General features: G+C 35.4%; 1 protein-coding gene across 9 annotated transcripts in view; it reads left to right on the top strand.

The window, feature by feature from the left end:
* The first annotated feature begins 13,330 nt into the window (after positions 1–13,330).
* The window catches only part of LOC107560985 (guanine nucleotide exchange factor DBS), an 88,648-nt gene continuing 84,848 nt past the window's right edge, over positions 13,331–17,130 (top strand). For 5 of the 9 annotated variants that reach the window (XM_016245305.1, XM_016245306.1, XM_016245309.1 and 2 more), the window contains exon 1: positions 13,332–13,861. In XM_016245305.1, coding sequence (XP_016100791.1) covers positions 13,699–13,861 — 163 coding nt within the window. In that variant the 5' untranslated portion in view covers positions 13,332–13,698. Of the gene's footprint in view, positions 13,862–15,219; positions 15,272–17,130 lie in introns of those variants that run through there. The other 4 variants (XM_016245308.1, XM_016245307.1, XM_016245313.1 and 1 more) reach the window with 3 other exon arrangements.

The raw sequence follows: 17,130 nt of genomic DNA, 5'->3' as shown, positions 1-17,130 counted from the left end.
GTTTGAAACTGCATGAGAGGATCCACACTGGAGAAAAACCTTATAAGTGTTCACACTGTGACAAGAGATTCAGACTGTCATCAAATCTGAAAACACACCAGAAGATTCACTCTAGAGAAAAACCGTACAAGTGTTCACACTGCGACAAGAGATTCAGTCAGTCAACACATCTGAACAGACATGTAAGGATCCACACTGGAGAGAAACCGTATCACTGCACTGCATGTGGGAAGCGTTTCAGTCAATCATCTAATCTACACACACATACAAAAAACTATCACAATAAGTAGATCATCTTCAGATCTGATGCTGCGTCCTCAACAAATGCAATACAATAATGAATCAAGCAATAAAATATAATCTGGATAAGTCTGTCATTACAAGCGACATGATGAAGAAACATTATCTAACATTTTCACAGTGAATAAAGTTCATCTTCATTTTCAAAACCAGCAGATTCACAACTGTGAGATTCAGATCAACTCAAAGATGAAGCTGCTCTCCAAAGAACAATGTCAAAAGGTTTATTCTTGTATATCAGTTTGCTTCATGATATGAATATCATTGTGCTTTCAAATGAGTTTCATATTATGTTCAAATGTCTTATAATGCATATGTGTCACTTGTAGTTTGCTGTCTATTTCATGAAGAAACTGTTCTTGTTCGAGAAGCTGAAGAAGAGACTGTAACACTTTTAACCTTTCTCTTCCCTGTTGTCTTTAAAATGACTGAGTTGTTCTTCCACTTAAGATGTATTTAGGAAACACAGATGCAAGATATACTGTCATGTAGCTTTGCAACTGATCTTTATTTGCTTCTCTTGTAAGAAGGGATGGGTACCAGAACACAGTATTTAATGGGTCTTTTTTGTAAAAAAAAAAAAGAAAAAAGAAAGACTACCATTAAAGAACCGGACTGATGTGCAGTATCATAGGGATATTAATACCGTTAAATTCTTAACGAAACCCATCCATACTTGCAAGTCAGTAGGAGAGAGATCTATCTCATTAATTTCCACTTTTACTTTCAGTAATTAATGATCATTTTTTCTTTGAGTAATTATTGATTAAATGAGTACGATTTACAAATCCTCATACTTTGATCTTCTGAGACGGAAAATACACACACAGCGTATTAACATACAGAAATCTGTTTCTATATCTCACTGAGAGAAAATGTGGGAAAACGCCTCTCTCACATATGCATTAGTTCCTTTTCTTCCCCTTTCCTCCCGTTACCCATCCTCCCTCCACTCAGTTCACTCAGAATGGGCAATAACAAAATATAATGTTCTACATTAATGCAAGTGATATTCACAGTCATGTTTGATATCATATTAATTACCTCTGTGCATGTGGTACATTTACATTTAGTCATTTAGCAGACACTTTTTTACGGCATTTGTTATCCAAAGTGACTTACAAATGAGGACAATGGAAGCAATCAAAATCAACAAATAAGCAATGATATGCAAGTGCTATAACAAGTCTCAGTTAGTTTAATGCAGTACACGTAGCAAGTTTTTTTTTAAATCATATAATAAAAAGAAAACAGAATAGAAAGTTAACTGAGGGGGGTTACAGAGTATTTGTTAAATATAAAAACAAAATATATATTGTGTGTTTGATTGGTCCAGACGCTACAAAGGGATGGGTACCAGAACACAGTATTTAATGGGCCTTTTTTGTAAAAAAAAAAAGATATCGTATCTTTAGCAGTATCGTAGGGATATTAATACCGTTAAATTCTTACCGAAACCCATCCCTACTTGCAAGTCAGTAGGAGAGAGATCTATCTCATTAATTTCCACTTTTACTTTCAGTAATTGATGATCATTTTTTCTTTGAGTAATTATTGATTAAATGAGTACGATTTACAAATCCTCATACTTTGATCTTCTGAGACGGACAATACACACACAGCGTATTAACATACAGAAATCTGTTTCTATATCTCACTGAGAGAAAATGCGGTAAAACACCTCTCTCACATATGCATTAGTTCCCTTTTTTCCCCGTTCCTCCCATTACCCATCCTCCCTCCACTCAGTTCACTCAGAATGGGCAATAACAAAATATAATGTTCTACATTAATGCAAGTGATATTCACAGTCATGTTTGATATCATATTAATTGCCTCTGTGCATCTGGCACATTTACATTTAGTCATTTAGCAGACACTTTTATCCAAAGTGACTTACATATGAGGACAATGGAAGCAATCAAAATCAACAAATAAGCAATGATATGCAAGTGCTATAACAAGTCTCAGTTAGTTTAATGCAGTACACGTAGCAAGTTTTTTTTTAAATCATATAATAAAAAGAAAACAGAATAGAAAAAGAATAGAGCAAGCTAGTGTTAGAGGCCTTTTTTGCTTTTGTTAATTGTATAATAAATAATTTTGTAATAATTTTGTATAATATATTTTTTAAGAAAACAAGCAGTTAGTAAATAAATAGAGTGCAAGTCTAAAAGGGGCAAGGTGTTTGGTACATATCGATTTGCCTTTTTCATCATGGCCTCCTGTGTTTAGCTGTGTTATGCTCTCTTGTACAAGTCCTCATGTCCTTTCTGTTCATGCAAATGCTTTGGGCTTTCTGCAGTCGGAGAATGCAATGGCTCCTGCAGATCAAGATGAACTGCAGGCCCTGCAGGTTTTCTCATGCTGAGTACTGCGGTTACAGAAGGAGACTCACACAGATGGTTAGAAAAACACAATAAAGTTTATTTTCAGCAAAGGGTGCGAATGGAGAGAGCAGGTGAGTAGGTGCACTTAGGGTAATGGAAACAAACAAACAAACAATATCTTTCAAAAAGGTCTCTTCAGTAGCTATAATGGATAAATAATATAATGTTAAGTAAAATTAAAAAGCCAAAGCCTTCTTGGATGTGCTGGTTTGGGCCTCATTGTCGGCTGCAGTCATGTCCTCATCTCATGTATTGGAACACCTCTGATTCACAAATACTTGCTAATGAACAGTTTGGGTGAGTAAGGGCAAAACTCACAAGATGCAGTACTTTCAGTGACCTGTAATAGGCAGTATCAGGTCTTTTGTAGCAGAAATAAACTGCTGCAGAAAAAAACTAGGTCCATGCAAAATGTAATGTGTAACTGCAACACTCATTTCAAATGTAGTTGAGTAAAGAGTACAGATACTCATTCAAAAATGTAGTGAAGTAAAGTATTGACATGGCTGTTTCAACACTAACTGCGGTTACTGAAACCACACTTTCTTTCTTTGCGTGAACATTTGGGCGGCATTATGCAAATATTTCCACATAGTGAGGTAGATATGTGGGGGCGTGTTAGAACGAGCCATTTTAGGGGGGCGTGGCAGAGTCTTAACTTTGATAAAGAATATCTCTTTGGTTTTGAGACTTTAGTCTTTGCAACTTCAGGGATCTTATCTATGCACAATCAGCTTGTAACACTCCAAAGAGAAAGGAAAACTTGAAATCGCATCATATGACCCCTTTAAAATTTGAAATTGGTATTTTGAATGTGATTTAAAAAATATAATTTGACTATTTTTAAAATCACATTAAAAGTGAAGTTCAAAATTCTGAGTTCTAATTAAGGCTGGCCGCACACTAGACGATTTTAATCCCGTTTTGCACCCCCAAAAGATCGGCTTGTCGCAAGCGATTTTTTTTTGTCCAAAAAATCTTCTATTGTGTGGTGTCATTACAATTATTTAACTGCTCCCGATCGAGATGGAGCGTCGCCGAACATGTTTGATATTTACAACTCTTGATCGGGCTGCCTCTGACGTGATACCCGCGATAGCCAATGAGAGCGAGCAAGTGTCACCTACCGGATGTTGCGTGCTTCTATAGCTGAAACTTGGCAGCCACAAACATGCCATGAAAGCAGAGAACATCACCCATATTCTTTTCTATACTTTGTTTTTCACTGTGAAACTGACCGTGCGCCAGGAGAGCCAGCTGACAAGGCTGATTGTCCTCTATTTGTTTTTATTCTCTAGACACGTTTGATCTCGCGAGTGTCCGTGAGATCACGTGTCACTGTGAAATCGTTCCTACAATCATCAAGTGTGTGGTCTCGTGGTCTGGTCGAATCATCTAGTGTGTGCGTTCAGAGGATTATAAGGCTAAAAATCGGTTGAACTGTCTTCATGTCTGTGGTCTCCCATGGTTTTAAAATCATTTAAGATTTGAAAATCGTCTAGTGTGCGGCCAGCCTAAAATGGAATTAAGTAAATTAGCAAACTTTTGAACTAGACATTGGATTTTGAATTTGAAATTGGAATTATGAAGTTATTTTTGAATTGCAATTGGAATTTTGATCTGTAGGTCCTCTTCTCTTGCTCTTTCTCACTGTGGGTAACCCTAGCTGTGTTTTTATGCTGTCTTCCTCCTCTCGTTCTCTGAGGAGTTCAGTTTGTCCTATGTCCCTACATCAGAGCAGTCTGCCACTGGCAATGAGCTAAAAACACACACCAGCACAATGAAACCGCAAACACGCAAAGTGTAGTAACATCCTTTCTCACATTCAGTCTTTCAAAAACATTATATGGCTGTAAATGGGTCATCCTTTAGTCTGGAGGTTTTGGCCTTTAGCGTTCTGGTGTATAAAGATACATGTTACTGTTTACACTGTGGTGAACTCACACTCAACCTGCTCATGTTCCCACACTCAATTATTTGCTGAAGCACTACTAAATGAGATATCATTAGTTTCTTCCCATGATATGATTTCCAGAACACAAGGTAGCATGAACAGGTATGCAGAATATTCATTTTATAAATGACTCATTTATGCCTATTTATCAGACTTTTATTTTGCTTTAAATGAATTGAGCAGTGAACCACAGACAGAAGAAATATTAAATAATTAAAGTAAAATATTTGGAAGTATTAAAAATATTAAGCAGCATAATTGTTTTCAACTGATAATAATAAGAAATGTTTTTAAGCACAAAATCAGCATATTAAAATGCTTTATGAAAGATCATGTGACACTGAAGATTGGAGTAATGACAGTTGAAAATATTTGTAATATTTAACAATATTACTGTTTTTTTTAATCAAATAAATGCTACCTTTGTGAACATAAGAGACCTTAAAAGCATTAAGAAAATTATACCGACCTTAAACGTTTGAATGGTAGTGTATATTGAGTCTAATCAGACCCAAATATTCATGTATAAATATATATTTGTATCAGGTATAAATATATGTAAATCATATGCAGAGCTGGAAATGAGCATCAGATGACCTGCTGTGTTTTTTTAAATAAGAAAATAACCAGATTTTAGCTACATTGTGGGGACCAACTAATTGAAAATGTCAAGATTGTGCATTTATGAGAATCTAAAAATTCAGAAAGATTTGTGTGAAGGGTAAGGTTTAGAAAAATAGAATGATCAGTATTAAAACAGTAGAAGTCAATGTAAAGTTCCCACCATCACAGAAAAAGAACCCAGCTGGCTTGTGAATTGAAATGTGGTTAAAATTGTCATTATACAGTATGTCAGCTGTTGTTTCAGTGTCTAAAAAAAACTTAAATCTTAAAATGGTTGTAAAATTATTACAAGATCTGTACAAAATAGAAGTTGAAACAACGCTGCAATATCAGTGTTGATGTTGATGAAATGCAGATTGGGAATATGTGTGTGAGTTTTGGTGTGACCATGCTAGCAGTTTTGTCCTCTATGTTGACCTGAGGCTGTGTCTCTCATACAGTATGCTGCATTATGTGTCTTAAAAACTTCAAGCGGAACCTGCAAGTGTTTATTGGGTGTTAAATACTCTGTCTAGGTAAAGAGCTAATGCTGGCTTACAGCTGTCTGCTCATGTTCACAATCTCTCACTCACACACTCACACATGACATAACGGCTGCACTCATAATGTCACCTATTGTGCAAATCTGGCTTATCACATCTCCCAGATAGCTAGATGTGATCACAGATCTAAGTCAGAGGTAATAATAATAAAGATACATCTTTGATAAATGATCAATCCTGATAAATCTTTACGACTGGTCTTATAAAAACTGCAGTGATCTGACCATTAAAGGGATAGTTTCTCTAAAAATGAAAATTCAGAAATTGGACCCCACTGACTTTATGAAAAGAAGCAAAGACATTTTTCAAAATATCTTCTTTTGTGTTCTTTAAAAGAAAGAAAGTTTTACAAGTTTGGATATGGGAGTTTAATTTTTGAGTAAACTATTACTTTAACACACAGTTTAGTGACATGACTGAATCAAATGCATCTTCTATTGAAAGCAACATAGGCCTAAATATTGCTAATAATTATAATAATTATTTGCTTGACAAAGCCACCACTTAACTATTCAAGCTTATTATCATTTTTTGAGACAAAGTTTCTAACAGTATATCTTGTCCTAGAGTTTTAAAGCTATGACCATCAAACTCAGTACAGACCTTAGGGATGTTCTGACTTGGTATGCTAAATACAAAACTACATTATAAACTTGCTAGCAACATGCTAAATCTGGGTAGTGACACGCTGAAACATCCTGTGTGCTAACTCATGCTAACAGTGTTGTAAAACATGCTATCAACATGATAAAACATGTTAGAAACATGCTAGCAACATGTTATGTAATGTGCTAGCAATGTGTTAAAGCATGTTAGCAACATGTTAAAACATGCTAGCAGTGTGCTAAAACATTAACAAAATGTGTAAACAAACAAAAAATGCTAAATCTTGCTTGCATTGTGCTAGTGATGGGATTAGAGGAGCGCAGGGCACTACCTACCACTTTTTGACGTTCTCAGTCAATAAAATAAAAACGTTATTTGTCAATAAAATTTTTTTTTTTTTACTTTTTCAAATAATGGCGTATTTTAAGAAATGTTAAGAATCAAATTTTGAAGTTTGTCAATGAACACATTGAGATGGCCCTAATCGCAACACACAGCTAAAACAATGTGGGCAAATAGATGAAAAAACACATTCACGAGCCAAAATGCTTTACTTTTTTTTTTATAATTTCTGAAAATTAAAGATTGACTGTCAGTCTTTATTCACCTGTTTCTCAGGGTTTCTCATTAAAATTCATAAAAGTAAATAGTGTAAATTACATTGCTAATGTCATAGAATAGCATTGTGCTAAAAATAGTTTGCGTTACTAGTTAGCAAATCTATATTGATAAGTAACAGATTAGAGATTAAAATAAAAGTCAATGTGTCTCATTTTAAATTAATACTGAAAACTGAGATGAAAAATGTACTTCAGTTAGAAAAATACTTTTGCTAGGGTAAAATAAATATTCAGCGATATCTTCAAAAGATTTTTGAATTTTGGCACACTTTTTTTCCTCTATATGGTGTTGATATTGCAAATAGTAAATACCGTAAATTTGGTTATGCTGACATGTGTGGAAATATTTAAACCACGTGTGTTGCAACTAACCCCTCGCGCTCCCCTACATGCTATAGACATGCTAAAACATGCTAGCAACATGTTTAATATGTGCTAAAATATGCTAGAGACATGCTAGCAGCACATTGAAACATTACATGCTAATGTTAAGAAATGCTATTGGAAACTTGCAATGTCTAGAAACGTGGTCTGCTGCGGTTTCTTAGGAATCTTATGAGGTGTAATTGGGTCTGAAAAGGACAGGCTTTGTCATGTATGTCAACTTTATCTGTCTAGTTGTTATAGTACTGTTTTACCACTGACATTATTGTGGCAGAGTCTTAACTTTGATAAAGAATATCTCTTTGGTTTTGAGACTTTAGTCTTTGCAACTTCAGGGATCTTATCTATGCACAATCAGCTTGTAACACTCCAAAGAGAAAGGAAAACTTGAAATCGCATCATATGACCCCTTTAAAATTTGAAATTGGTATTTTGAATGTGATTTAAAAAATATAATTTGACTATTTTTAAAATCACATTAAAAGTGAAGTTCAAAATTCTGAGTTCTAATTAAGGCTGGCCGCACACTAGACGATTTTAATCCCGTTTTGCACCCCCAAAAGATCGGCTTGTCGCAAGCGATTTTTTTTTGTCCAAAAAATCTTCTATTGTGTGGTGTCATTACAATTATTTAACTGCTCCCGATCGAGATGGAGCGTCGCCGAACATGTTTGATATTTACAACTCTTGATCGGGCTGCCTCTGACGTGATACCCGCGATAGCCAATGAGAGCGAGCAAGTGTCACCTACCGGATGTTGCGTGCTTCTATAGCTGAAACTTGGCAGCCACAAACATGCCATGAAAGCAGAGAACATCACCCATATTCTTTTCTATACTTTGTTTTTCACTGTGAAACTGACCGTGCGCCAGGAGAGCCAGCTGACAAGGCTGATTGTCCTCTATTTGTTTTTCTTCTCTAGACACGTTTGATCTCGCGAGTGTCCGTGAGATCACGTGTCACTGTGAAATCGTTCCTACAATCATCAAGTGTGTGGTCTCGTGGTCTGGTCGAATCATCTAGTGTGTGCGTTCAGAGGATTATAAGGCTAAAAATCGGTTGAACTGTCTTCATGTCTGTGGTCTCCCATGGTTTTAAAATCGTTTAAGATTTGAAAATCGTCTAGTGTGCGGCCAGCCTAAAATGGAATTAAGTAAATTAGCAAACTTTTGAACTAGACATTGGATTTTGAATTTGAAATTGGAATTATGAAGTTATTTTTGAATTGCAATTGGAATTTTGATCTGTAGGTCCTCTTCTCTTGCTCTTTCTCACTGTGGGTAACCCTAGCTGTGTTTTTATGCTGTCTTCCTCCTCTCGTTCTCTGAGGAGTTCAGTTTGTCCTATGTCCCTACATCAGAGCAGTCTGCCACTGGCAATGAGCTAAAAACACACACCAGCACAATGAAACAGCAAACACGCAAAGTGTAGTAACATCCTTTCTCACATTCAGTCTTTCAAAAACATTATATGGCTGTAAATGGGTCATCCTTTAGTCTGGAGGTTTTGGCCTTTAGCGTTCTGGTGTATAAAGATACATGTTACTGTTTACACTGTGGTGAACTCACACTCAACCTGCTCATGTTCCCACACTCAATTATTTGCTGAAGCACTACTAAATGAGATATCATTAGTTTCTTCCCATGATATGATTTCCAGAACACAAGGTAGCATGAACAGGTATGCAGAATATTCATTTTATAAATGACTCATTTATGCCTATTTATCAGACTTTTATTTTGCTTTAAATGAATTGAGCAGTGAACCACAGACAGAAGAAATATTAAATAATTAAAGTAAAATATTTGGAAGTATTAAAAATATTAAGCAGCATAATTGTTTTCAACTGATAATAATAAGAAATGTTTTTAAGCACAAAATCAGCATATTAAAATGCTTTATGAAAGATCATGTGACACTGAAGATTGGAGTAATGACAGTTGAAAATATTTGTAATATTTAACAATATTACTGTTTTTTTAATCAAATAAATGCTACCTTTGTGAACATAAGAGACCTTAAAAGCATTAAGAAAATTATACCGACCTTAAACGTTTAAATGGTAGTGTATATTGAGTCTAATCAGACCCAAATATTCATGTATAAATATATATTTGTATCAGGTATAAATATATGTAAATCATATGCAGAGCTGGAAATGAGCATCAGATGACCTGCTGTGTTTTTTTAAATAAGAAAATAACCAGATTTTAGCTACATTGTGGGGACCAACTAATTGAAAATGTCAAGATTGTGCATTTATGAGAATCTAAAAATTCAGAAAGATTTGTGTGAAGGGTAAGGTTTAGAAAAATAGAATGATCAGTATTAAAACAGTAGAAGTCAATGTAAAGTTCCCACCATCACAGAAAAAGAACCCAGCTGGCTTGTGAATTGAAATGTGGTTAAAATTGTCATTATACAGTATGTCAGCTGTTGTTTCAGTGTCTAAAAAAAACTTAAATCTTAAAATGGTTGTAAAATTATTACAAGATCTGTACAAAATAGAAGTTGAAACAACGCTGCAATATCAGTGTTGATGTTGATGAAATGCAGATTGGGAATATGTGTGTGAGTTTTGGTGTGACCATGCTAGCAGTTTTGTCCTCTATGTTGACCTGAGGCTGTGTCTCTCATACAGTATGCTGCATTATGTGTCTTAAAAACTTCAAGCGGAACCTGCAAGTGTTTATTGGGTGTTAAATACTCTGTCTAGGTAAAGAGCTAATGCTGGCTTACAGCTGTCTGCTCATGTTCACAATCTCTCACTCACACACTCACACATGACATAACGGCTGCACTCATAATGTCACCTATTGTGCAAATCTGGCTTATCACATCTCCCAGATAGCTAGATGTGATCACAGATCTAAGTCAGAGGTAATAATAATAAAGATACATCTTTGATAAATGATCAATCCTGATAAATCTTTACGACTGGTCTTATAAAAACTGCAGTGATCTGACCATTAAAGGGATAGTTTCTCTAAAAATGAAAATTCAGAAATTGGACCCCACTGACTTTATGAAAAGAAGCAAAGACATTTTTCAAAATATCTTCTTTTGTGTTCTTTAAAAGAAAGAAAGTTTTACAAGTTTGGATATGGGAGTTTAATTTTTGAGTAAACTATTACTTTAACACACAGTTTAGTGACATGACTGAATCAAATGCATCTTCTATTGAAAGCAACATAGGCCTAAATATTGCTAATAATTATAATAATTATTTGCTTGACAAAGCCACCACTTAACTATTCAAGCTTATTATCATTTTTTGAGACAAAGTTTCTAACAGTATATCTTGTCCTAGAGTTTTAAAGCTATGACCATCAAACTCAGTACAGACCTTAGGGATGTTCTGACTTGGTATGCTAAATACAAAACTACATTATAAACTTGCTAGCAACATGCTAAATCTGGGTAGTGACACGCTGAAACATCCTGTGTGCTAACTCATGCTAACAGTGTTGTAAAACATGCTATCAACATGATAAAACATGTTAGAAACATGCTAGCAACATGTTATGTAATGTGCTAGCAATGTGTTAAAGCATGTTAGCAACATGTTAAAACATGCTAGCAGTGTGCTAAAACATTAACAAAATGTGTAAACAAACTGTAAAAAAATGCTAAATCTTGCTTGCATTGTGCTAGTGATGGGATTAGAGGAGCGCAGGGCACTACCTACCACTTTTTGACGTTCTCAGTCAATAAAATAAAAACGTTATTTGTCAATAAAATTTTTTTTTTTTTACTTTTTCAAATAATGGCGTATTTTAAGAAATGTTAAGAATCAAATTTTGAAGTTTGTCAATGAACACATTGAGATGGCCCTAATCGCAACACACAGCTAAAACAATGTGGGCAAATAGATGAAAAAACACATTCACGAGCCAAAATGCTTTACTTTTTTTTTTATAATTTCTGAAAATTAAAGATTGACTGTCAGTCTTTATTCACCTGTTTCTCAGGGTTTCTCATTAAAATTCATAAAAGTAAATAGTGTAAATTACATTGCTAATGTCATAGAATAGCATTGTGCTAAAAATAGTTTGCGTTACTAGTTAGCAAATCTATATTGATAAGTAACAGATTAGAGATTAAAATAAAAGTCAATGTGTCTCATTTTAAATTAATACTGAAAACTGAGATGAAAAATGTACTTCAGTTAGAAAAATACTTTTGCTAGGGTAAAATAAATATTCAGCGATATCTTCAAAAGATTTTTGAATTTTGGCACACTTTTTTTCCTCTATATGGTGTTGATATTGCAAATAGTAAATACCGTAAATTTGGTTATGCTGACATGTGTGGAAATATTTAAACCACGTGTGTTGCAACTAACCCCTCGCGCTCCCCTACATGCTATAGACATGCTAAAACATGCTAGCAACATGTTTAATATGTGCTAAAATATGCTAGAGACATGCTAGCAGCACATTGAAACATTACATGCTAATGTTAAGAAATGCTATTGGAAACTTGCAATGTCTAGAAACGTGGTCTGCTGCGGTTTCTTAGGAATCTTATGAGGTGTAATTGGGTCTGAAAAGGACAGGCTTTGTCATGTATGTCAACTTTATCTGTCTAGTTGTTATAGTACTGTTTTACCACTGACATTATTTTTGGAAAGCTCTAAAAAGTCTCAGCTCAGGATATCCAGTAGCAGAAGAGTATAATACAATACTGATACAAATAGCAAATTTGTTATGCGTTTTATGATAGTTTTATGCACTTTTACCTCTGTTTAGCACAGATTATTATAATTCGGCTCTAAATAATGTACTGTGTCTGTGGGTTGCTGTGGAAACGAGTTCTGCGGTCTTTCAAGAGGAGACTGTTTTCTTCTGTAGGGTTGCTTCCACCGTGGTAATAGGATGAGAACTAGAGGGCTAAATTACATGCTGTGAAGGCCTTTGCCCAAACCTTGGCAGGCAGTTTCTCTCTCTTTCTCCTCTTTTATCTGTGTTCTCTGAAGACGACAGTGCCAAGGGTGAAACAGGGAGAGATTCAGAGCAGAGAGAGAAACAGAGAGTGACTGTGTGTGAGAGAGAACGAGAGAGACAGAACTTCTTTCGGATAACGAATAACTGTGACCTGTCATATATGGTAGTTATGAACTGTATGTGTAAGCTTCATTTGAAAATATAAGCACCTTGCAAAATAATGTGTTGTATTAGCTAGGGCATTGCAAGGTCTAACCAGGACAATTAGGTCTCTGTAGAGCTATTCACATGCAAATATTTTTTTTAAAAGTGCATGATAAAATAGCCTAGTTAATGAAAGGCTGTATTTTATATATGGTCATTTAATTGCATATACTGTATGAATTATACAAACCCACTTAAAGAAGCTTGCTAGTTGTAGTCCCATGCATTATTTAGTGTATGTATCCCTGCATTCTGTGCTCTGGTTTATTTGGGTGAATGTAGGTGACTGTAATAGGTGTGCAGGTGCTCCACACTAACCTTAAGATGGCTTATCCTTCTCTTCATCTCTCTGCATCTGACTCCTCATCACACACACGCACATACATTGGTTTTTCTATCATGGTAAATACTTTGCATTGACTTCTATTTGAGTTTGTTTATTCCCTAACTCAATGCCTTTGTGCATTTTGATATTTTCATACTAAATATTTAGTATGTTTTTCAATCTTTCTTAGAATGTTTTTTTTTGTTGTTGAGCATGTTTTGTTTTAGGATACTTCATCATTTAAAAGGATATTGTAAAATTTCTGTTCTGTTTAGAGAAAGTTAGTCAGTTTGGCCCATAAGTGGCGCACAAGAATGCTGGAGATTAGTGTCTGTGATTGTGTGTGTGTGTGTGTAATTAGCAGAGCAGAAGGGGATTTGTGCTAAAACTCTCCCTCCCCTCTCCTCCACTCTTCTTCTCTCCTCTGCAAGAATACGTGTGTGTTTATTGCGACAGCGTGCATGAATGCCGGGGTTGTTTCCTTGCAAACAGGAGGTCCGAGATGCGTCTGCATGCAGCCTCTCTCTGCGGGTCCCATCTGACAGCGGAAGCCCTCTGAGACCAGGACTGGGCTGCTGTAGTCTTCCCAGCATTCTCTTGGATCAGAGAATGACCATTTCATCCTGGCTTGGGATTTCATTGGTTTTGCTTGGTTCAGATTGCCCTGGTGCGGTCAGGACTGTTTTAGCATCGGTCTGGACCGAATGTGGATAAATCCGGATCGGTTTTGGGCTGGTTCCGAGACATCAGGTCGAGCCGAGGCCAGTCAAGACTGGTTTAGGTACATGTGGGAACCAGTTTAAATGTCTCTGCATGAGTTTCTTCGGGAGGGCCAGGACGCCCCACAGCGGATCCTGTCCCGACTGACCCAGCTCCTCTACAACCTATCGGCTACGGTCTTACAGGGGGCCCCCTTCTCTCCTTTCACAACCTTCAGCCGCAAGAGCTCCTGGAGGGACTGGAACGGTGAGAGACCAGAATATCTGTGTGTGTGTGTGTGTGGTGGAGTTGCTTTCAGATGGTTTTGCTGAGGAAACAGGATGAACATTGCTGACTGCCTCTGTTAGATTCTGAGTCATTCAGTTTTAGGACACTTTGTGAGCGGTTAAAGGAATAGTTCAACCAAAAATCAAACTTCTGACAACATTTATTTACCCTCAAGTTATCCCAAACTCATATGACTTTACTTCTTCTGAGGAACTGCAACATTTTGAAGAATGTAGTACCAGTTGATCTTTTTCATGCAGTTTGAAAAAAATGAGAACTGAATGCAAAAGTACCATAAAATTACCAAAATTGCTTAAATTTAGGATATTTGTCTTGTCTTGAAGGACAATAAAATAGTGCACAAGTCATGTGGACTTTATGATACTTATACATATCATACTTTCATGGTGTCTTTGGTCTGAAAACTCCAGTCTCAGTTTTTTTTGTATTTTGTAAATGCATAGAAAAGATTGACCCACACATTCTTTAAAATATCTCATTTTGAAGGAAAAGTATATACAAGCATGGTATGACATCAGGGTAAATGCCCGTTCACACCAAGCCGGACAACTATAACTGAAAAGATAAAGTTTTAATATGGTTATAATTCTATGGAATTAGAATTGGAATCACTTATAAAATAATTTTTTCCAACTAATAAACAATAAAGACATTAATAGCCAATCAAAGTCCACCTGACTTTAAAGAGCTTAAGCATTTAAAGCAGCAGACGACAGAACATTATAAACAGAACATTATCCATTGGTGTGGACGCTAAAATAGTTATCTTTATAGTTATTGTTCTCGAGAACAGGCCTTAAATAAAGAATGGAATGGATGGAACTATTCCTTGAACATGCTGTGGCCCCAAAACGTTATCTGTTGAAATTAAATTCTTAAATTCTTGGGTGTTCAGATAATTTTTAGGGCCAATTTAAGTAAATGTTTGTGCATTTGTTTGTGTGTGTGTGTGGTTTCCTCGTGGGATTTCTCTCACATCATTGAGATGCTTGTGTATGGCCCATTGGCCGGATCGCACTGACACACATCCTCTTTCTCTCTCTCACTCAGACACTTTGCGCTAAAAGTTTTGTTTTCCACAGTTAACCAGTGCATCTCAGCACAGAGCTAGACTGGTATATTTAGGGAACACACATGGCATGAGCGACTGATAGACATGGGCAAATAGCGTATCATCTCAACTTCTCAAAAAAGATATTCACACACATATACGCCCGTAACAAACTGAACAATTGCTTTGCTTTGCTTTGCTTTGCGTAGTCCACAGCGGACAAACTAGGGAATACACGCATACTCAAAAACAAGGCACTGCAAGGACAGCTTGTGGTGGTATCTGTACTGGAGAGCAGATGTCAGACGTCCTGAAATGTGAGTAAATCTCTGATCTTAAGCCGCTCTGTGTCTGTTTCTCGCTTGTAACAGGATGCCGCTTAGGTCGGAGTGTGTTTGTGTGTGTATTTGCTCTTTGATGTTTGACTTTCTGTGTGTTTAATATGAGACGACTCCCAGCATCCTTGTGATGTTGTCACACTCTTTTGTTCTGTATCTGCAATATGCAGACAAGCTATTTTGGACTTCATTATCTGTCATATGCAGACTATCTTTTTAGGCTGATCTCGGCCCAGCGTTGGCATGAAGTTTTCAAAGTCTTTTATTATTAGAATATGATGTTTATACGCCGCTTCTAGCCAGATTGTTCCTTGACTGTCTGCGTGTAGCATTTTTTAAGGCAAGCATCACTGTTACTATCGCTCATCAGTGGGTTTTTTTTAATCATTGAAATACTGTTTATATTTCCTGATTTCATTTTAATTGTAAAGTTTTAGTACTTTTGTTGTGTTTTTTTGTTATTTTAAAAAGTTTCTGTTTTTATGAATTGGTGAATATAATTTGACTTAGCCTATTTTAGTACATCAAGTTAAACTAGATGAAAATGAGAAATATTGCCTTGGCAACTAGCTGAAATAAAATTACTTTTTTATATTTTATTTTATTTTAGTTAAAGTTTATTTAATTTGAAGTAAAAAAAAAAGTTTTAGTTTTAGTCTACTATGAATACTCTGTTACTCATACTTAGTGTGTAATATATATTTTGAGTTTGATATCTAGATTTGATATAAGTCATGGCCACGTGGAGTTCTCCAGTATGTTGTAATGGTGTCTGGTAATGGTTAATAACTACACCTGCAGCGGTTTGTGTGAGGTCAAAGTATAATGGACAAGCGGTTAGAGTGGTGAAGCGGTGCTGGATCCATTTACGTCTGTGTTTGCTGTGAGAAGTAAATCCTGATAATCAGAAATGGAAACAGTGTGCTGTTTCATCCATAAACCTGGGAGGACACAAACCAGGTACACGCAGACTCTGCAACAAGGTAAATGTGTTTGGATAAACTTTGAGATCTTGAACTGAGCTTTGAGACTATGTGAGAAGTCTCTGACATGCAGAAATTTCCATGTATAACTCTATATGCAAAAATCTTAAATAATATGTAAAATAACTATAACAATTAATGTTACAAAATTAAATTGTAAATATGACAGTGGATCATACATTTTTTAAATATATAGTAAAACAGCAGCCGTGTTTGCCAGATGTTTACTGTAAAAATATAGCTGCAACATTTTAAACTTTACAGATATGTTTTTTACTGTACATTTAATTTCAGTGTTTTAGGAACTGAAATAATTGTAATAATAATTTTACTTTAAAACATACTGACAACCACCTTAAACGGATGGTAAGGAGTTAATCAGAAGCTCAAATTAATAGGTGCACAAAAACCTGTGACACTAAAACAATGCAATAAATATTAATTTAACAACATAAGAAAAATAAAAAATTAGATGTCTATACTATCTTAATTGTTTATTCATTTGTTTTGTTAATATTTGAAAAATATCAAATTGAGACAAACTACTGAGTCTTAGTGTTTCTCAGATATTATAAAATACCCCTATAATAAATTCTCAAATTTTGCAAATCATTTCAAAGTAACAATCCACATGTTTAATTATTGCAAAATATTCTTTTTAGTTTTTTTATTATTATTATTTAATAGTTTTTCATTTATCCATTTAGAGTATACATTATACCAGTTTGTTTGTTTCCTGGAACTCCAATCCCTGCACCATTCTTAACCAATTGAGCTACAGAAACTTTGTAAATAGTCCCATTTGTTTATTTCTTTCTCTTTTTTTCAAAATAATACATAATGAAGCATAATTGA

This window comes from Sinocyclocheilus grahami, unplaced genomic scaffold, assembly GCF_001515645.1.
Source record: "Sinocyclocheilus grahami isolate Dianchi unplaced genomic scaffold, SAMN03320097.WGS_v1.1 scaffold750.1, whole genome shotgun sequence".
NCBI lineage: Eukaryota > Metazoa > Chordata > Actinopteri > Cypriniformes > Cyprinidae > Sinocyclocheilus > Sinocyclocheilus grahami.
Note: the sequence above shows the minus strand (reverse complement) of the source record. Positions and strands in the feature narration are given on the sequence as shown.